The 19,980-nt window shown below is 37.7% G+C and overlaps 2 protein-coding genes and 2 pseudogenes across 2 annotated transcripts; 1 reads left to right on the forward strand and 3 right to left on the reverse strand.

The window, feature by feature from the left end:
• Positions 1 to 6,662: 6,662 nt before the first annotated feature.
• LOC148912022 (uncharacterized) lies at positions 6,663 to 7,439 on the reverse strand (annotated as a pseudogene).
• LOC148912023 (uncharacterized) lies at positions 7,346 to 10,596 on the reverse strand (annotated as a pseudogene).
• A 683-nt stretch (positions 10,597 to 11,279) lies between these two features.
• Positions 11,280 to 13,245, forward strand: LOC148912024 (uncharacterized). Its single transcript, XM_089028533.1, has 3 exons — positions 11,280 to 11,819; positions 12,013 to 12,273; positions 12,562 to 13,245. Exons 1-3 carry the CDS (start codon positions 11,359 to 11,361, stop codon positions 12,734 to 12,736), a joined length of 897 nt encoding a protein of 298 aa, XP_088884659.1. The 5' UTR covers positions 11,280 to 11,358; the 3' UTR covers positions 12,737 to 13,245.
• Positions 12,755 to 17,627, reverse strand: LOC148912025 (uncharacterized). The gene is made up of 12 exons (XM_089028523.1): positions 16,967 to 17,627; positions 16,681 to 16,896; positions 16,359 to 16,542; positions 16,004 to 16,217; positions 15,511 to 15,868; positions 15,163 to 15,360; positions 14,830 to 15,016; positions 14,039 to 14,287; positions 13,706 to 13,877; positions 13,290 to 13,435; positions 13,024 to 13,218; positions 12,755 to 12,953 (listed from the first exon to the last, which is right to left on the reverse strand). Exons 1-12 carry the CDS (start codon positions 17,327 to 17,329, stop codon positions 12,826 to 12,828), a joined length of 2,610 nt encoding a protein of 869 aa, XP_088884649.1. The 5' UTR covers positions 17,330 to 17,627; the 3' UTR covers positions 12,755 to 12,825.
• Between the last annotated feature and the right edge of the window lie 2,353 nt (positions 17,628 to 19,980).

The following is a 19,980-nucleotide window of genomic DNA, read 5'->3' on the forward strand; positions in this document are numbered from 1 at the left end:
CGCTTACTGGACCGGGAATAATTGTTGGAGTTCCTTTGGCCGGCGTTGGGGCAGCCTGTGGTATTATTTCAGCCATTGCTACAGGCATTATGAAACAGTTGTCAAGCAAAATATCAAAACACGACACGACAATAGCTCTGTCAAGGGCTAAAGTAAATACAATTACTGACCTTGTCTCAAAGGCTTTGCGTGACAGAAAGATAGACGACGTAGAATTCTCGCTTATCTTAGCCGAAGAGGAAAAGTACGAGAAATTAAAGTCGGACATAAGGAACAAAAAAACAGTCGTAAAAGATCTTTCCGAGGAATCTCGCAAAAAGATCTACCAAGAAGCGAAAGAAGAGCTTCAAAGAAAACTCGCTCAGTTAATATTTGCTTTGAAAAAAGCGAGACAGGATTCTATTTACATATTGAACGCCAACTGTCTGGTTCATATGCAAATTAAGTAGTTTTCCAAGAATTACGCGTAATTACTCATCTTATGCCATAAGATTCACTATCTTCTCGGAATCCATCCTAACAGGGGGTGGTCGGGGTCTATTTTGTAAAATATTTCATAGATTACGTCAGGGTAATAAGGAATATCCTTATCCAGCCGACAAAACATCCACTCGGTTTTTGTCATATCAGAAACCTCGGGAATAGACTTACCGGTAATTTCAGACAAAAGATAGGGAATAGCTTTGTAATATTTCCCTAGTTTTAATTTTTTCAATGTCTTCCTTAAGCTTTGTGGGGTTGGCTCTTCTAAGTGGTCTATGATTTTCTTCTTTACTTCATGGTCTAAATATACCGGTCGTAAACCCTGGATATGACTCATCCAGTCCCTAAAATATTTTATTCTCTTATAAGGTGTTTTCTTACGACCTCCATTGGCGTAATATTGCTCTCTGGTAGCATTTGGTACGGCATTACGAATATTCTTACCACACTCGTAACACTGTGCTGACGTGTCGTCTTCTATTTGCATTTTTTTACCACAACAAATATACTTATTTGGCTTAGTAGGTTTAAACTTGGGTTTCAAGCACTTTACACAAAAGTCATAAGCAAACTCTTTACATTCATGCATATATATATCATAGATTTCGCAAACACAGCAGCAGTAAGGGAATCATCGCGCGGGTAATACCCGCTGCCAACGCATACATTTAGAGGGGCCTGAAACGCGGGTAATACCCGTGAAATTCGATGCTTGATGATTTGGATTCCGAGAGTCCTCCTTACTGCTGCTAACATACGATATACACATGCTTCCGCGCTCCTATTTATCCTAGCTAGATTCCTTTTGCAGCGAAGAATGGTTTCCATGGCTGCTCTTCTTTACATCTTATATAATATATTAATGTTCCTTTCGTTGCATCTCCACCCAAGTCAGAGAACTCTAGATAATATGAATATCCCTTGCCTTCGTTTGGATACACCATGCCATGCTGTTGTATTGGTGGCCCACGTACCCATTCCCATGTTTCGTCAAGCCCATGTGAAGTACCATCTGAAATCGGGATCTTTTAATCCGAATTCATTTTTTAGTCGTTCCCACCATATATTGTCATATTTGTTATTCATTTTTTCGAATGCTGCATCATCTGGTAGGGGAGCGCCGAGCTCTTATAATAATCTCCTTATCGTGAAAGCTACATGGAAGCGGAAGAATGCAGTAGGAAACATGTCTCTAGCTACCCCGCAACCTTTAGTAGCAGCCCATACAGCGTAAATGGGTCTACAAGGGTCCAGTTCATTACCTTTCCCACCATGAAGTGCTAAAACCAGACTCCAATCGACAAATCGGATGGTATTCAACAGTAGCAAGTTACATGGGATAATGAGCTCTGGGCAAAGGGACCGGATCTACTGAACAGCCTATTGGGGATCCTTATTCGGTTTCGAGAAAATGACATAGCACTCATACGTGATGTGAAAAAGATGTATCACACGGTTAAAACAGGGACAACGGAACAGCACACCCACCGATTTCTCTGGGGGATATGATTACCACCTGACCACCAGATACATACGTCATACAAAGAGTCTCATTTGGTGATCGACCATCAGGAACAATAGCCACGGTAGCATTGCGAAAAACCGCTGAAATGGCTAAGCATCGATATCCTAAAAGCATCCGAGACAATAATGAAGAACTCATACATGGATGACATCATCGAGAGCGTGCACAGCATGGAAAGCGCCAAGAAACTTACAACAGAAATGGAACACCTTCTTGAAGATGGAGGCTTCATGATGAAAGAGTGGACATACTCTTTTGACAAAGTTGACGCAGACCAAACTCTAATGTCTACAGGAATCAACTGAGCCACGGAAAAGGTGCTCGGCGTTGCATAGAACCCTATACGAGATGAACTTCTTTTCAAGGTAAAAAATGGACTTTACTGTGAAAAAAAGAAAGCGGAGCAGGCAAATTGCATCGCCGACCTCTAATACGCCGCATTTCCTAACAAAGAGGGTAATCCTATCGCAAACCAACAGCATCTATAACCCTTTTGGCCTCTCAGGTCTTGTCAAAGTTAGAGCGAAAATCTTAATGAGACGATTATGGATGGATGATCGGAAACTCGGTTGGGACGATCCCATGGATGAAGGCAACAATAGAGATTGGGCTACATTTTTTCAAGATCTAAGGGAGATGGATAAAAGTAACATCTGGCGATGCTTAAAACCCAAAGACGCGACAGGAAGCCAGATACTCATAATTTTTAGCGATGGATCAAATGATGCATACGGAGCTTGCGTCTACGTAAGGTGGCGCTGTGTTAAACAAAAGATTAAAAACCGTGATAACAGAACTGTGTCGATACAGGTTTGAGAAACTCTACCCCATCACTGATTCTCAAATCGTGCAAGTAATGGTTCAAAAGGAATCATACGGATTTAACACATTCTCAGAGTTCAACAGAGCCGACTGGCGAACGAGAGGCAAAAAACCCAGAGACATCTCCATGGACAGTATGTGGCAAAGGCGACCGGACTTCCTTAAATTTTATGAATGGCCGGTAACAAGAGTATATTCAAGCGAGCCATGTGATGAGGCATTTAAAGCGTTAGCCGCAAGGAATATTGCGACGAACGCCCCGAAGGACACACTTGTCTTCAGAATCAACACCAATAAGTACCCGAGATATCAAAGACTAATAAAGGTAACCGCCCGAATACTATCCATGTATAATAGAACGCCAAAGGCCACGTTAAAGAACGCCACAAAAACTTTGACACCTGACGACATCACCAAAGCTGAACGATTTTGGATCCTAGATGCACAAGAACCGATGCAAAATGATATCAAACAGGGTAAATACAAACAGCTATGCCCACAGAGACGCAAAGATGGTATATACATTGTGGGGAGCCGAACAGAAAGATGGACAGAAATGAGCTCCAACAAGGCTGGAGTTATCCTCCTACCTTACAAACATCGACTTTCTCGTTTGTATGCGGAGCTAATCCCTAGACGGGGCCACTCCGGAGTCTTGACAACCGCAAGCAAAATATGTACAAGATTCTGGATAAAACTCGTGAAGTCTATAAAATTCAACTTTGTAATATGGAAAAGGCTAGAAATGAGATTAAGCGAACAAATCATGGGGAAACTTCCTCTTGAAAGACTTAAGCCAGCACCGCCATAGTTTTACACAGCCGTTGACCTGTTCGGGCCATTTAAGATACGGGACATAGTGAAGAAAAGAACCTTTGCAAAGGCCTATGGGGTGATGTTTAATTGTCTCGGAATGCGCGCAGTCTACATCGATCTCTCACTGGACTACAGCACAGACAAATTCCTCATGGTCTTACGCAGATTCGTGTCGCTGAGAGGATATCCAAGGAAGTTGTATTCCGACAACGGTACACAACTTGTTGCCACAAGCGAAGAACTGAAGATGATCCAGGAACTTAAGCCAGAGCATATCGTAGAATTTGGCGTGACAGAAGGTCTACAATGAGTATTCTCAGCAGGCCGACGCACCATGGCAAACTGGAGTATCGGAGGCTCTTATTAAATCCATTTCCAAGTACACCTTATTAAAGTGTATATCAACCCTAGAATTTTTTTGTGGTTCTTAAATATTTATATAGTGTAGAATTCAAATCCAAATTTTTTTTTTTTTTTTGATTTGCGCCTCTGCTTCCCCCTCAAATTGGCCTTGAAAGTGTCAGGTCCAACCGCGCCCTTCTCGCTTGACAGTGTTTTCGACTCCTCAAGGAAACTGGGACTAGCTTGAGTGATGACGTAAATTTCAGAACACGGCGACTTGTTTAGATAGATTCATTCATAGTAAGAAGTTTGCAAATAAAATGCCAAGTCGATGCTGTTCTAGCGGTGAAAAACATGGTCTTAAGCTTCATACAATTCCTTACTATGAGGATGATCGTCCGATCGCCAAAACGAGACGTAGGAAGTAGATAAACTTCGTGCTTCGGAGAAGAGATAAGTGGATGCCAACAGCGTCGTCCGTTATATGCTCGCAGCATTTTGCTGCTGAAGATTATAGCGAAAGGTTTTCATTTGGTGCTACAAAAAAATTGGCTCATCTAATACGATGAAATTGGGATTGTGCCAGTCCCGACATTTTACCCGAACAAGGAAAAAACCGCCAATGACAATAATGTGGACCTTTCTCAAAGAAGTCGTAGACAAGTAAGTGACAGTGTCTTCATGACATGTTCTTGATCAATCTCAGATTTGAAGATTTTGATTTCCTTTGGTTTGCACGCAAGCAAAACAATCTAAAAAATATTTTATTCTCATAGATTCTTAGAGAGATTAATAATGGTAGTTCATCAGCCATCCACTGTCATCAGCAAGACGACCAGCAAATTCATGATAGTTGCATGGCAAAAGACGTTCATTGTCAAACACAAATGGTTAATGATGAAAATATAGTCGACATGGAAAATGCTGATCCACCTCAAAAGACCAGAGAGTTTAGCACCCAAACATCTTAGTGTCTTGGCTGTAAAAAGCTGAAAGAGACAAATCGCTTGTCCAATAACAAGTTCATTGACCTGAAATCAAAGTATGAAGGCCTTGTGAAATAACTAAAGTACCCTAAAACTTCATGTGGTAAGGCTCTAATTTGGTTACATATTTACTAATCTTACATATTAATTGTAAAAAGGTTCATAGTTATCCTCATCACTACAATTATTTCATGTAATACTACAACTTATAAATTCATGCAATGTTTACAAGCATTTTAATCCAAAATTCAAAATGTCCAAAGCAGGAAATTATTTCTAAAAGCCAAAAAATTATTACAAGCACAATACATTATTACTACTTCATAACAGTATTGAATACTCCTTTTAGGAATTCAATGTGACTTAAACAATGAAATATCTGACATGGCCTCTACATGTGATCAGTGAACAAGACATTTATATGGAGGAAGACGAAGATGAGTACGGCATCGCTGAAGAAGAACCTGATGAGCTGTATTCTGAACCTGATTTACCTTCCGACAACATGTACCAACCAGAGACAGAGACAGAAACCGAGACAGAACCAGAAACTGAAGGTGAAGAAGTTCATTGGACTGATAAGAGGTAATAGTTAAAATATTTATTAGATGTCAAAAAATACTTTTTACTCACAATTATATAATACTGATTACTTTCGTTTCATTCCAGTGACAAGAATATCAGAACTGAACCCAAGTATGTAACCTTTCTTTCCAAGCTATTGTTGTTGTTTTCTTTTTGTCACACTTGCAAGACTGATAATCCATCAGTTAAAGTTAGTGAAGTGGGAACCATGGTTACAGTTTCAACAAGATGTAATAATCCAAAGTGTCTGAAGAAAGAAAGTACATGGAAAAGCCAACCTCATATGATAGGTACAAGGATTCCTGCCGGCAATTTCCTCTTGTCATTTGCTATATTGGTAGCAGGTGGTTCTGCAAGCAAAGTGTTCAAGGTATTCCAACACATGGGGCTATCCTGTATATCATTAACCACTTTCTTCAAACACCAAAGTGTAAGATTTTTTTTAATTATGAAAATAATACTTTTTTTTTGTGAAGCTTGTTATACTATTACTTGAAAAGTTTTTTGCATGCATTTATGATGAATAATGACCACATGATAGAGTGATTTTGATAAACCCGAGAAACAGATACCATTAGTTAGTGTGCAATATATTAGTGAAATGACATCAAAAGAACACAATGGAATAGGTTCTGCTAATTTGTATTAGGCTAGTATTGGTTTATGAAAACCACTATAAGGTGTTAAGCAAAAAAAATTAAATACAGTATGAATCTAAGAGTATTTTTTTGATGGTTTACATTTTTTCTTAAAGAAAAAACTCTTCCCTGCTATTAGCCTATACTGGAACAAATACTAAGGAAAAATGTTGGAACAGGTTAGGGCACTTGGGGAGCCACTAACTATGTCGGGTGATGTAAGACATAAATAGATCGATAGATAGATATTTTATTAACGTTTCAAGAAAATAACTAGCTGAGGGAAAACCCTCTACTAATAGGGGACACCTAAGGTATAATAATAAAATAAAATCATAAGATATACAATGATATTAATTAAGACTTAATTCAATAAAGTACTAAAAAATTATTTCATAAATATAAAATATAAAATATAAATATTCTAATGTTTTGATAATAATGTAATAAAATCCTAATCAGCCTTTCAACTATCACATAAAAATCACCCTCTACATCCGTCGTCAATTAAAGATGTAAGGTTTTTTTTACGGATGCGATTTTTAAAATCACCTAAGGATTTGCTTAATCGGTCTTTTTTGTCTAATTTGCTCCCAAGTATGGGACCTAGATATCTAAGGGAATGCTTACCAAACGTGACTGTGTTAAATCTAGGTATAAGAAAATCTGAGTTTCTAAGGCTGTAACAAGAATCACGAGGTTTGAACATGTTAGTAATAGCTTCGGAACACATATTGGTGTGTTTAACTTTATACATCAGAATACAAATGTCTTGAAGACGTCTATTTAACAGTGTAGGCAGATTCGCCCTATTGAATAACTGATTATAGCTGGACTTTGTGTCCCTATAAACGGCCCTTAATCCTCTTTCCTGGATTCTCTCCAACCTACGAGTATCACTAGCCCTACAAAAATGCCATACTAGATGGCAATATGTTAAATATGGTAGGATGGCTATTTTGAAAAGTACTAACTTTGCAGTGGTGGGAATTAAGTTTCTCAGTCTCATGATTACCCCAACCGTTTGACTTGGCTTCTTACATATATCATTAATGTGCTCGTTAAAATTCAACTTATTATCTATTGTAACTCCTAAAATTTTCAACGTATCAGACGTCTTAATGATCCTACCATTTAAGTTCAAGCTAGTTTTATCTTCTGTACAACTCATCCGTTCTTACTACCATATTTATTTTGAATGTACATAGTCTGATATTTCTTTACTTTTCCCTCCAAGAGATTATTTTCTTACCACTAGAGTTGCACTAGAGGCACTTTTCTCGAGCATGGTGTGCAGTTGATTCCTGTGAGTTGATTCCTTTACCTTTCTGGTATATTTGATGGTCATCAGCATACGTAGAAATATTAGCATCAATATCATACACGAGGTCGTTCTGAAAGATGTTCCATATCAGCGGGCCCAACGAGGAACCTTGAGGACAGCCACGAACGACTCTCTTCCAATCACTGGTTACAGTAGATCCCATCCTGACTCTGTTGTAGCGGTCACTCAGGTAACTGTTCAACATTTTGATGACATTGTCGTTGAAACCATAAGACTTCAGCTTACTTAACAATAAAGGTGGATGAACTGAGTCAAATGCCTTGGACATATCTGTCGATAAGATACCAACAGATAGACCCTCATCTTTCGCCTTTTTCCAGTCTTCGACGAGACCAAGAAGGGTGGTTTCACAACTACGTTTTCCATATGCAGATTGACAGTCAGCAAACTGACCGTCAAATTTATCGGTTATTTGTTTTCCCAGTTGTTCAAAAACTTTATCAGCGCAAGGCAACACTGTTATTGGTCTGTAATTAGTAATTGCTTGAGCTTCATCTCTTTTAAAAGTTGGAATCCATTCTCCTCGTTTCCATTGTTTGGGCCAAATCCCATTGTTAATACATGAATTGAAGAGGGTTGAGAGAGAGGTAGAAAGTTGGCTAGCTCCAATTTTCATAATTTTAGGTGGAATGCCATCAATCCCCATAGCTTTTCTTACATTAAGCTTTTCCAATGTACGTTGTACTTGGACGCTATTGAGTGGTTCAAAGTCATATTGTTGTTTATTTTTTATGTTATTAGAAATCACTGACACACTTGCGTGATTTTCAAAGTCCTCCATTTTGTCTAGCTTACTTTGATCACCCCCAATGCCGTCTGCTATTGTAGCAAAGTAATCAGCAAACTGTTCTGAAACCCTGTTTTGATCTTTTTCTATACAGCCATCGACTCTCAGATGAATTTCCGTATCACTCTTATAATGATTTGTTGATAAAAATGGTTTGAATGTTTTAAAAAAATCCCTTGGGTTTTCCTTTTGATCTTCTGCTTTCTTTCTCCAATGTTCTTTGATCGCCAAACGTCTCTGTCTAGTTGCCTCATTTCTGCATCTCCTTTTATTTTCCCAATTTTCTTTGGTAGGATTGTTTTTATATTTCACTGTGGCCCTTCGCTTAGCACGTATCGCCTGCTTCCAGCCTGTGGTTATATACGGCACATATTTATCACATACTCTCATCTTTTTTAAGGGAAGGTGCTCATCAACCACATTTTGCAATAGCGTACTCCAGTAATAGGCTTGGTCGTCTATATCGTCGAAGATTTCACCCACATGCCAGGGAGCCATTGACAGACTTTCTTGAAAGTCACTTTCAAAGTTTTTATAACTTCTAAATGTTATGACTTTCGACTGATGAGATTCAACTTTCTCCCGTAGGATTCCATAGATTAGACAATGGTCACTTAATGATGGGTGGTTAATTCCACTATGCTTGAAAAGATCAGGTCTATTGCTTAACAATACATTGATGAGAGTACTGGTCATCTTTGTCCCGCTATTGGCGATGCGTGTAGGTTGAGTGATAAGATTTTCAAATCCTTGTTCCACTTCCAGGTTAAGTAATAAATTACCTTCACTTGTGTCTGGTTTCATCCTATCCAAGTTTAAATCTCCCAATAGTGTTACGAAATTATATTGAAGATTAGCCCAGTTACAGATATCACTAAGCTCATTTTCCAATTGTGTTTGATAATCTCCTGAAAGAACTTTCGGTGATCTATAAATTCCAAGAATTACCATATTCCTGTTATCGGTCTTGATTTCAATAGCGATGGGCTCAATGGTTTTGTAACTTTTTTCCAACTTCAGTCTCTTACAAGTCAAAGTGGAAGAAATCTACACCATAACTCCTCCGCCGCCCTTTTTTCTGTCATTCCTGTACATCTTGAAGCCAGGGATGGAAAATTGACGATCTGGATAACGATCTGTCGATTTTGGTTTCACTAACAAATATTATGTGCGCATTACGTTTTTTGATGATGTTTCCAAGTTCTTCGAATTTATTTTGAATACTATTTATATTGATATGGAACATCATAATATCTTTCTTGATATGACACCGTAGAGATTCTAGATGGACATTATCAGGTAGATCTGATGGTTCCGGTGGAAGATGGTTATGCTGTTCCGTTCCACTCTCTACTAGAGATGTTTCAGTAGGGCTGTTTATGAACTCTTCAGAAGAATTATCCTCAAAGAAAGAGGCATTACATATCGGTAGAGCACAAAATATACAGTTCCAATCTATATCTGGATGTTTTAAGTAATATTGAAAGGTAGTCGTAGACATTCCCAAACACTTGGCATGCGACCATGTCTTACAATTTGCACACAAAATGGCGTCTTGGTTACTTCTTACATTCTTCTTGCATTCTCCACAAGGAAACTTTGGAACTCGCTTGACAGGGCCAGGGTTAACTGAGATGTCTCCACAGGCAAGAAGTTCCCTTTCAATTTGAAAAGAACAGACACTCCTAGCGGTGTATGGTGTACAGCTACTTAGATAATGTTTTGCTCGAGCCTTGACTTGTATGTTCTTGAAGTATATTCTTTGTCCAGGTATTCCATTTTTTTTTTTTTTTGGTTTGACTTCTAAAACTGTAAATATATGATTCCTGGACAACTATATTCAGTATTAGGCATAAAGTGGTAAGAATTGAAACCATTCGGTGCAGTTTTGGCTCAAACTTTAAAGAGCACATTTTGATGTGGCCGACCGCAAAACTTGCACAGTTGAAGACATGACAGTATGGGACACAGTGCCAAATATGGAGTCTATTCTATCTTCTGTTGCAATATCCCTGTCATTATTCATTTTTCTCTGGTACAGGTATGTAAATCGAAAACCATTTTAATCAAGTTTTAATCGGAGCCAGGATTCTATTGTGATAGAAAAGTATGGAAGTTGGTTTATATTAATATACAAAAGGTTATTGTCTACATTATGTCCCCCCCAAGAGAAATGAATCTGGTAGTAGCAGTGCCATTGAGTACCTTGGTTTCCAAAGATGCTTTAACTTCCTATTCTCAAAAGGCCTTGCTATTGGTACTTTCATCTCCGATAGGCATACTTCCGTTGCCAAGCACATGCGAGAAAAATTAAAGAATATAATCCACTACTTCGATCTTTGGCATTTAAAGAAATGTAAGATCCATGTATGAAATATTTTTTAGTGGTATAAAAATCTAGTTATATAGCAAAGTTTTGTTTTATTTATTTGCTTTAAATTTCATATCTTCAGCTATTAGAAAGTCCCTTACAAAGATTTCAAAAGAAAGTGGTTGTGAAAGAGTAAAAGAATGGATACAACCTTGCCTGAACCATCTGCACTGGAGTGCAATTTCTACAACCTGTGGAACTGGACGAATTATTTGGTCCAAATTCAATTCCTTTAAGAGCCACATTGTGAATAAGCATGATAACCTGGATGATCCGCTGTTTAATAAATGTGCACACGCTTCTGACATTCAACCCAGGAAGTGGCTTCTCCCAGGTTTCACTTTACTTGGCCTTTGTTTTAAAAAAAAAAATGAAGTATCATACTATATAATGCTATGTCCTTGTAACTTATAATTTTCAATTGATTTATTATTGCAGACTCATTAGCATACGAGAAACTGGTTACAAAACTGAGTAAACCAAGCATCATCGCAGGCATAAAACAAGCATCCCCTCCCTCACAAACCAGCTGTCTTGAAGGCTTTCATTCTCTGCTTAAAGTGCACCTACACCCTATTTTTTTAATATTCTTAACTGTTTGTACGGAACTTTTTAAAATGTTTTGTGGTATTTCGGTCACATTTGAAAAAAAAATTGAATGCGAAAAATTGTTTTAAAAATACGAAATGCGTGGTCCATTACCGCAGAATCAAAGCGGGAGTCTGGGTCCGAGTGTGACGTCACCCCAGGCCATGACTTGTTGCTTGGTGCACGAAAGTTAGTAAACAGATCGAGTACTTTTGAAACACAAGAGATTTTTGAAGACAAATTCGTGAAGATGGACTCTGATAACTCTGATCTAGAGACATCTTTTGACTTACAAGATGAATACGATGTTGAGGACGAATGTTTTGACTGTTCTGAGCAGTCCGATTCAGGAGAATATTTGTCAGTCGAAGGAAATGATGATACCTCTGAGTGGTACGAAGGGCATCATTCAGGAGAACCTCTGGCAGACGAAGAATGGACGAGACAGTATGAAAATACTGAACGAGAAAATGCCAAGATTGAGGAAATGCTTCACAAACGATTGACTGCCGTTAGCGTAGTAAGCGAATGGTGAGTTTTCTGTGCTATTGAAACATAAAAGCGCCCCGTGAATTTATAATGCGAGAGCGGTTTCGCCAAACCGTAAACAATGTTTTTGAATGAGCTCGAGGATGACACTAACCAAGATTGCGACTTTTGTAAGCTTTACAGTTTCTTGTTACGTGTACATTGAACATTCGTGTTTTTACTGTTTGTTTTGAAGGTGCAAGTGTGGCAATTGCTCTACTGAGATGCTAGTAAATATAAGCGAATGCTATTGCTGCAAAGAACTCGACGGATGCGACGAAGCTCTCCATTCTCAAGAAGTCCTTCAAGACCTTGATGAAAATGCCGAGCTGAACTGCATAACCGAACATCCTGGCTTCTCAGCAGTATGTCTCCAAAAATGGAGTCTTAAGCTAGCAGCTGATAAGTACAAAACCAGAGATCGGAAAAGATATCAACAATCAGGATCAGAGGAAAGGTAAGCTGTATTTGTGGCTTCTTTATGTACACATTATACTTTAACCAAAGAAATTATGAAAAAACCTTATCAATAAAAAGTTAAATATGCCAAAAATATTTTTATAAAGCAGTTTGTCCTTCTTGACATTAATTCCAAGGATTGCATGGGATATGATAATTTTTGCAGTGAACCAACCCCCAAACTCATGAAATTACCTTAATAAATCAAACTATTTTATATTCATTAGTTATTGATCATAATTTTGTTGTAATCACACACTAAACTGATTCATTATTGACATTCCAGCTTCCTTCGTAGCATTGCATATAGGGAGTTCACAAGACTAGTGCATGGGTATTTGGGATACAAGAGACGAATTCCACTACCAGCCTGTGCTTACACACGCATCAGAGAATGTTTCAGAATTTCTGAAGATGAACTACACAGTGGGTTTGAAATGGATCTTGAGCCTTTAGTTTGACTGCACAATGACAAGATATAAAAATAAAAAGTATTTAATACAAATTTTGTAGATGAAACAATTTAGTGTTTTAATAGTCGATGTTTTTTTTAATTTCTTTGGTTTTTTGGACAGTCAATGACATTCTTGTGTCCTTTCATAGGATTTTTGCATAGGCTGCAATGTGGGGCTCTCTTGGCATGTTCTCTACTTGTTAGTTGGTTTTGTTCAGGGACATCTAAAGAAAAAATATTAAAAATGTATAAGTAATATAAAATTTATAAATTTAGCTAAGATGTAAAAAGTACCTGCACAAGTAGGAGGAACATCCTCAACCACAATGCTTTTCCTGTGCAAGTGCTTTTGAAGAGCCTCCTCTCTTGGCTGCTTCTCCAGCATTGAATTCATTGGTGCTGGGGTCATCTGTCTTAATTCATCTTGTGCAGCAGTCAAGTCTTCTTTTGATGAATTCATGAACGTCTGGAAAATTTCTTCCACGTAACCTATAATAAAAATTGAGTTTAAAATTATGAGTGACAAAAATGTAACCCTTGAAGCACAACACATAGCCTACCATAGTCTGGTTTTACTCTGACATCCCTTATCGTGGCTTCTCCATTTTTGAACTTGGGATAAACCACCTTTTGTCTGTTGTTGCCTCCCGTTGTTTCTACCTCTCTCCGAAGATTAAGGTTGAAATGCATAGCAGCAAGAATGTGTCTGAAAAGAAAATATCCAAATTTTAAACATATGCAGTTGGATTTGACAGGGTTTTACCTTTGGGGTTCATTGGACTCCCAAGTTATCTAAAATTGAATCCTATGGCATATATGTTTTTCAAACTCTCTTTATTTCAAAGATATTTTCGTGTCTCTAGAAAGCAATCTATTTTTGTTTGGGCGTCCTATTCATATTTTTTTTACATATATAACCCAAATTTGGTGATCTTATTTATCAATCAGGTTTCTCGCTAAAATTCTAAATACAAACCGGCAATACATTCCAACATATGAATATGCAATCATTTTGGGAGCAAACTGATTGATGAGGGAATGGAATCCTTCCAAGCAACTGGTCTGCGCCCAAGGGGAAGCTTGCTGGATACCCTTTTTCAGAGAATCTTTTGTCAAGGCTTTACAAATTTTTTCATACACCTCTGACCCTAAAGAAAAAAAGGTAGCTTAGAAAGTGTTTTAAATTTTGAGATTAATAATCTTACACTCCTGCTTACTTCTTGGGTGAGAACTTTACACAAGATGACAATAGTTTAGTTTGGACTTTATGAAACTTAAAGCCAAATAGAATACATTATGCAAAATGTACCTTTAGATAACCAACGTCTGGGTTGAAGTATCCCATGATTGCACTTGTTAAAAATTGGATCATCTAGGCTATTGTGAACATTCACTATGTGACTGAGAAAAGATTTAAACTTTGCCCAGATCACAGTACCAGAACCATTTGAAGTAGATGTGGCACTCCAGTACAGATGCCTCTCACAGGGCTTTATCCACTCCTTTACTTCTTCATAATGCTTTTCTTTAGAAATTTTTGTGAGGACTTTCCTGATTTCTGAAATGCATAAAATTAATCTACATGTAGTGGTAGTGCACATGTATTCAAATCTAATAAGCCTAAAGCGAGATGATATTTTACCCCCGACTCTATGCCATAATAGTTTTTAAAATTCTTTCACATCAAAACTTTTGATTCCTTAGAGAATACAGGAACAATAGTCATAGTTAGTGAACATAAACAAAGTGAAAAGGACTATAGTCTAGTAACGGGTGGTAAAAAATCATCTTGCTTCAGGATTATATATAAACTTTTCATGCGTCAGGGCAAGTATGCTCTATATCTACTCATTGCAATAACGGTTTCATAATAATAAATCACTGACAGGTTTAATATTACAGTGCGGCTAATGAAACCGTGGCCAATTGTATAAAATTGACCGGTAAGAATTTCGAACTTAATGCTACCATATGATTGGCTAATAATTCTAGTTTATCAAGTTACCCTGGATATAGTAATCACACTAACTATTCTGCATATACTGTATATTGGTCATTTGCATACAAATCAAAGCAATAATGAAGTCACTCATAACTCACTTTTCTTAAGGTGCCATAAATCAAAGTAGTGGACAATGTTTGTCAACACCTTCTTCATGTGACAAGCAATACCAGTGTGTCGGTCAGATATAAATGTTAAGATCACAATCCCATATCCTATTAGGTAATCCATGCATTGTTTGAAGCCTTCAAACTCCATTGCAGGACTATTTCCCACTTGGTTCCTCTGCGGGCAATGAAATAAAAAATATTTGTTTGCTGAAACAAAATTTGTGGTTCATGAAAAATAAAGATGGCAGTAATTGATATTAACTGCTATTTTTATTATAGATGGTTCAAAAGAGAGTCCTACTGATAAAGTTCATGTCTCACCTGAATTAATGCAAAATGTATAATCATGGGGACAGTGCAACAAAACATGGTATATGCACCATATTTTGCACTGTGCCCCATGCTGTCATGCCGTCCATCACCTGCTAGTACAACACCACTGCCCATGGACTTTATGTTGTCAAGCATCTTCTTCTGGTAGCTTTTCCAGTACATATGTATTGCAGGGAACAGCTTGGTCTGCAAATAAAATACAAAATCCATATAATACTATTTCTTCTCCATCTTCGATCAGAAGATGCATTTGTTTGTTTATCTTAACTGATTGTACCATTATCATTATAAACTACCTATGACAAACATAGTACAATATATAATACCAACACTCACTCTTTGATGTTTAAAGAACGTAGTCATCGACACACAACCAAGACCCATGTGTGCAAAGATTTTTGATATTTTGGAGATTGATCCCCCAGCCAAAAGGATTGCCATGCAAAGGAGAAAGTTCCCTGCTGGTACACCCCAACCTGGTATCACTGGTTGACTGTGCCAGACATTTTCCCTCTTTAGACACTTTGGGTTGCTGCAGGCAGTTTTTATTACAACTTCTGTCCCAACTTGGCTCACTTCTACCAGGGGGTTATCACTTTTGCAACAGTGACAAAACTTGAACAGCAATAACAGCTGGGACAGAAAAACAATGAACTTTGGCTCTGATCGCAGATTGGTGTCATTCAATTGAACCCTGAAATAAGTATATGTGATATGTGTTAAAAATATTAAATGGGTATATTAGCAGTATCATGAAGTGCAGCTACATTATGTTGTACATGGCATTAGTAAACATGAACATTATAAAGTAGAGAGGGGAAAAACACACCTGTGAGCTGAATTTTCTATATCATCCTCAGATTCATTTGCTGACTCCTCTGACTGTGTTTCATAGCTGTCATCTGGTTCTTCTTCTGTTACTTCCTCCTCGCTTTGGTCATCACTGTCGTAATCCCACTCTGAATCAGTTACACTTTCTTCTTGAGGAACTGAGTCACCCACTGTCTGAGTTGCCTTGTTTTTCGTTTTGTTATTCTTAAGGCCTGATAATAATAATATTTATAAAGATTTCAAGTATTAGGTTCACAAATACATATTAGTATAATATATCCTTCTAGGAACCCTAAGAATGTTTGTCACTTATAAAATCACACATACTTATAAGGACTAGCTACATTACTTACGTCTTGTAAGCCTTCTGCATTCAAGCTTCCTTTTCCTCAGGTGTGATCTCAGGGATATTACTTGGTTTCTCAGCAGTCTCCTTTCTTTTTGCCATTTGGCTTCACCAGTCGTAGGGTCTCTAGTACTCGATGTCTCCTCCGTTTCCATGAAATCGACATTTTCGTCCTCCCTGTTCTCGGCACTCTGGTGAAAGAAAATCGATAGTCGATTGAGCTACACTGTATTATGTAAACAATCATCCTTACTCTACCATAAACAATGACTCGTGTTCAAAACATATGAGTAATAAAGCCCATAAGACTAAGTTGTAATAATAATCACCGTAATATCTTCAGTATTAGAGACAGGAGCAACTTCTAAAACCTCTTCTCTTTGTGCCACAGGCAAGAGCATAGGCTCAGGCTCGCTGACTGGTTCAGTTGTACCAGGGTCTTCGACAGTGGCGTCATCATGATGATCTTGATGTGCAGTACTACTGGGGACGCTTTTAGAAGCAGCAGTCGACACGGTGGCATTTTTTAATGATTCTCTTAAAGTCTATCACGAAAAATACACTTTATTAGTTTCATAAGAAGGTTGCAGTAAATGTTTTAGCTGAGTTTTTTACCTTTCTTCGATTGCGATATGTTTGCTGTTTCTTTGGCGAGTCTAGTTGACCAGCATGTAGCGTGGGGTAAACATTCACTCCAAAACTGTCTCGTTTCAGTCGAGGGATGGCCGGTTTTCCCAAGGTAGCAAGAGTTGTAAATCTTCGCTCAAATGATTCTACTCTAAAATGCACAGAACATATGCACGAGTTCCTTGTAGGCTCCCACTTTGCACGCTTCACCTTTACAAACTTTATCCATCTAGTCCTTCGCTTCTTGGCCTCGGGTCTTTCATCATTAAAATACGGAATACTATGAAGGGCAATCCCTTCAGGAATATTTGGAACGTTGCTACATCCCCAAACTACACATTTGTTGGGCATTTTAGCGTTTGGAAATAAAACGTATTTAAGAAATTTGATAAAAGCAAGCGAATAGTCTAGAAAAATCTGTATAGAATCTGTGGTAATCTTTGGTTGTGTTGGCCTGTGGTGACGTCACACACCGCTCGCCCCAATCTCCTCTGTAATTACGGCCATGGTTCACTTACTTCGGCTAAAATGGTCAATTTTTCAATCTTTGACAGAGCACCAAAAATTCCCGTTTTGATGGATCTAAAAAATTTTTCCACAAATCTGCTTTTTGTGCCTTAAAGTTTTACTCCAGATCAGAAAAAAATAGGGTGTAGGTGCACTTTAACTATTTTTGTCCAAAGATGACTTCTTTTTCCTTTTCTGGAATGTATTGCAGGTTTGTGTTACAATTAAATCAATATGAATCTATTCCCATGAAGAAACTTAGGTTTGTAAAGAAAATGTTGCTGCTTGCTAGTTATTTACACTCTTTTAATAACTCACAATTGAGTATTTTATCTTTAAAAAAATTATTAAATCCATTCTTCTTGCTTGATTTCATATTTATTCTTTTTTCTTTCACATGAAAGAAAAAAGATTGTTGACATCAAATGCAGGAAATAAAGCATAAGAAAGATTATTATAAAGGTGTACATGTGTTGTTTATTAACCATATTTTTGTGATAGGCAAATCCTTGCTGTTACACATTTCAATCATAACCTAGTGAGAGATGTCAAAATGAAGGATGATGGAACAACCCAAGTCAGATTCATTTACCATAAATGTAAAAACGGGGATGCCACTGTAAGAGATGTTAGAGTCACTCCCAACTATGGTAAGATTTCCAAAAATCATGTTTATTTCTTTGAGCCCTATTAAGATATTCTTAATCTCCAAATTAAAGGTTATGTGGAGGATATATGTAACACGTTTTTGGAAGCTGTACAGCATGTTGATGAACTCAAAGCTGCTGCAAAAGGAATTGCAAGAGATGTCCCCTTCTCCAATGAACACTATGTAAAGAAAGTAAGTAAACAGGCAGCATTGGAGAGAAAGTCTAAGAGAGAGAAGATGACAGTTCAACATGTCCCATCAACAACACGATGTAAGTATAAATAGTCAGGTTGTTTCCAAAATCTCCAAAGGCATCAAAACACAAGTATACAAAACCATCACACCAGTTATTATTTATTTGTGATTGATACATACAGAACAGGTGACGCCCCTTAGTCGTGCAACGTTATTCCGTATTCTAGAATTTCGGGAAGCCTCCCAACAAAAATCCTTAAGCGGAATTGACAACACTGCAGCTGATGGATCATCTGGTTTTGAACAACTGATTAAAATAGTCGACGACCTTCATCAGCTAGGTAAAGACAAGAAATGGTCAGAGGCAACAAGGAAGTCAATTCAAGAGGGACAACGCTATTTGAAGACAGGATACCACAACCATTGTCAACAAAATGAAAGTTCTTGTTCGTACCACTGCCGTAAATTTGCTCTTAGTGATCCAGCCAACACAGACTTTCAAGAGAAATGTACGCATGAGCACACAAGTACTTGTAGCCAATGTGAAGGTATCAAGGTGTGCCTCAATAACATAAAAAAGGCAATTGAAGATAAGCAAATCAACATGTACAGTGAGGAACAAAGAGAAGATTTTCTTCATGATTTCCAGAATGCTGAAAAAGCTATCAACCGATGGAAGAATCACATTATGAGATCTGCAAACCAAGAAAGAGCAAAAAGCAAGATGTATTAAATCAGTTGGACAGTAGCTCAAAGTTACTTGTTATGGAATGGGCTATGACGCTCTTACAGCTTCGATACCGTGAAAAACAAAGTGACTGGTACGGCAAAAGAGGACTTAGTTGGCATGTCACCAGTGTTGTCCCACGTGATGAAGTACCTGGCAAAATAAGTGTTACCTCGTACACTCATTTATTTGACCAGTGTACGCAGGACACCGAACATCTACTTCTACATCTCAAAGAGCAGGATCCTAAGTTTGAGAAGGCTTATCTGCGTTCAGATGAAGATATATGCGACAATATCATCTGTCCCATGAAGAATTCAATTCGAACATATGCCAATGAAGTTCATGACATTCGTACTGCGTCTGACATGAGGGAATTGCTGCAGCAACACCCTGTTAGAGGAGCATCAGCTTCTGTAAAAGCTGTTGATGAGTCCAAAAAAGACCTGGTTATCAAATAACCTGGAGGGATTTGGAAGCCTTCATAATTTTCACTTTGAAGATGAAGGTATAAAGGTGTGTGTAATAGACAACGAGAGCCCTTTTATTGGATTATTTGTTTTTAGTTCCTGTTTAATGTTTGTGTTTGATTTGTAATCTGATTCTTTAGCGTTCCCACGCGCATATAAAAGTAATTTAGCATCGTTCTATAATAGTTAGTTTTTCCTAGTTTTCCTAGTGTTTTGAGTGTATTATTGCGTGCGTTAAATTCAAAAGAAGCGTAGCCCTTGGCAAGCGGGACCGATATGTAAGTACAATTTTATTAGTTTTCTTAATTAGCAAAGTTTCATAATCCATTTAGTATATGTACAAATATTGATCTGTTTTAATAGAAATCGAATCTAGAGTATCTTTTAGCCCTTCACAGTGGTAGCTTTAATTTGATTCAAGATTATATAGTGATTTTAAGTGCGTCATGAAATG

This window comes from Actinia tenebrosa, unplaced genomic scaffold (genome assembly GCF_029948245.1).
Source record: "Actinia tenebrosa isolate PJP-AT-01 unplaced genomic scaffold, QUT_ActTen_1.0 PGA_scaffold12__29_contigs__length_12842862, whole genome shotgun sequence".
Taxonomy (NCBI): Eukaryota; Metazoa; Cnidaria; class Anthozoa; order Actiniaria; family Actiniidae; genus Actinia; species Actinia tenebrosa.

What these genes read in the sequence shown, in the direction of transcription:
- LOC148912024 (XM_089028533.1), top strand. Translation starts at nt 11,359, where the DNA reads ATGCGAAAAATTGTTTTAAAAATACGAAATGCGTGGTCCATTACCGCA. An exon ending in GTTAGCGTAGTAAGCGAATG is followed by an intron (nt 11,820 to 12,012) that starts GTGAGTTTTCTG and finishes TTTGTTTTGAAG; the next exon opens with GTGCAAGTGTGGCAATTGCT. An exon ending in CAATCAGGATCAGAGGAAAG is followed by an intron (nt 12,274 to 12,561) that starts GTAAGCTGTATT and finishes TTGACATTCCAG; the next exon opens with CTTCCTTCGTAGCATTGCAT.
- LOC148912025 (XM_089028523.1), bottom strand. Translation starts at nt 17,329, where the DNA reads ATGCCCAACAAATGTGTAGTTTGGGGATGTAGCAACGTTCCAAATATT. An exon ending in TTTATGGCACCTTAAGAAAA is followed by an intron (nt 14,288 to 14,829) that starts GTGAGTTATGAG and finishes TATGCATTTCAG; the next exon opens with AAATCAGGAAAGTCCTCACA. An exon ending in CAGACGTTGGTTATCTAAAG is followed by an intron (nt 13,878 to 14,038) that starts GTACATTTTGCA and finishes TTTTTTCTTTAG; the next exon opens with GGTCAGAGGTGTATGAAAAA.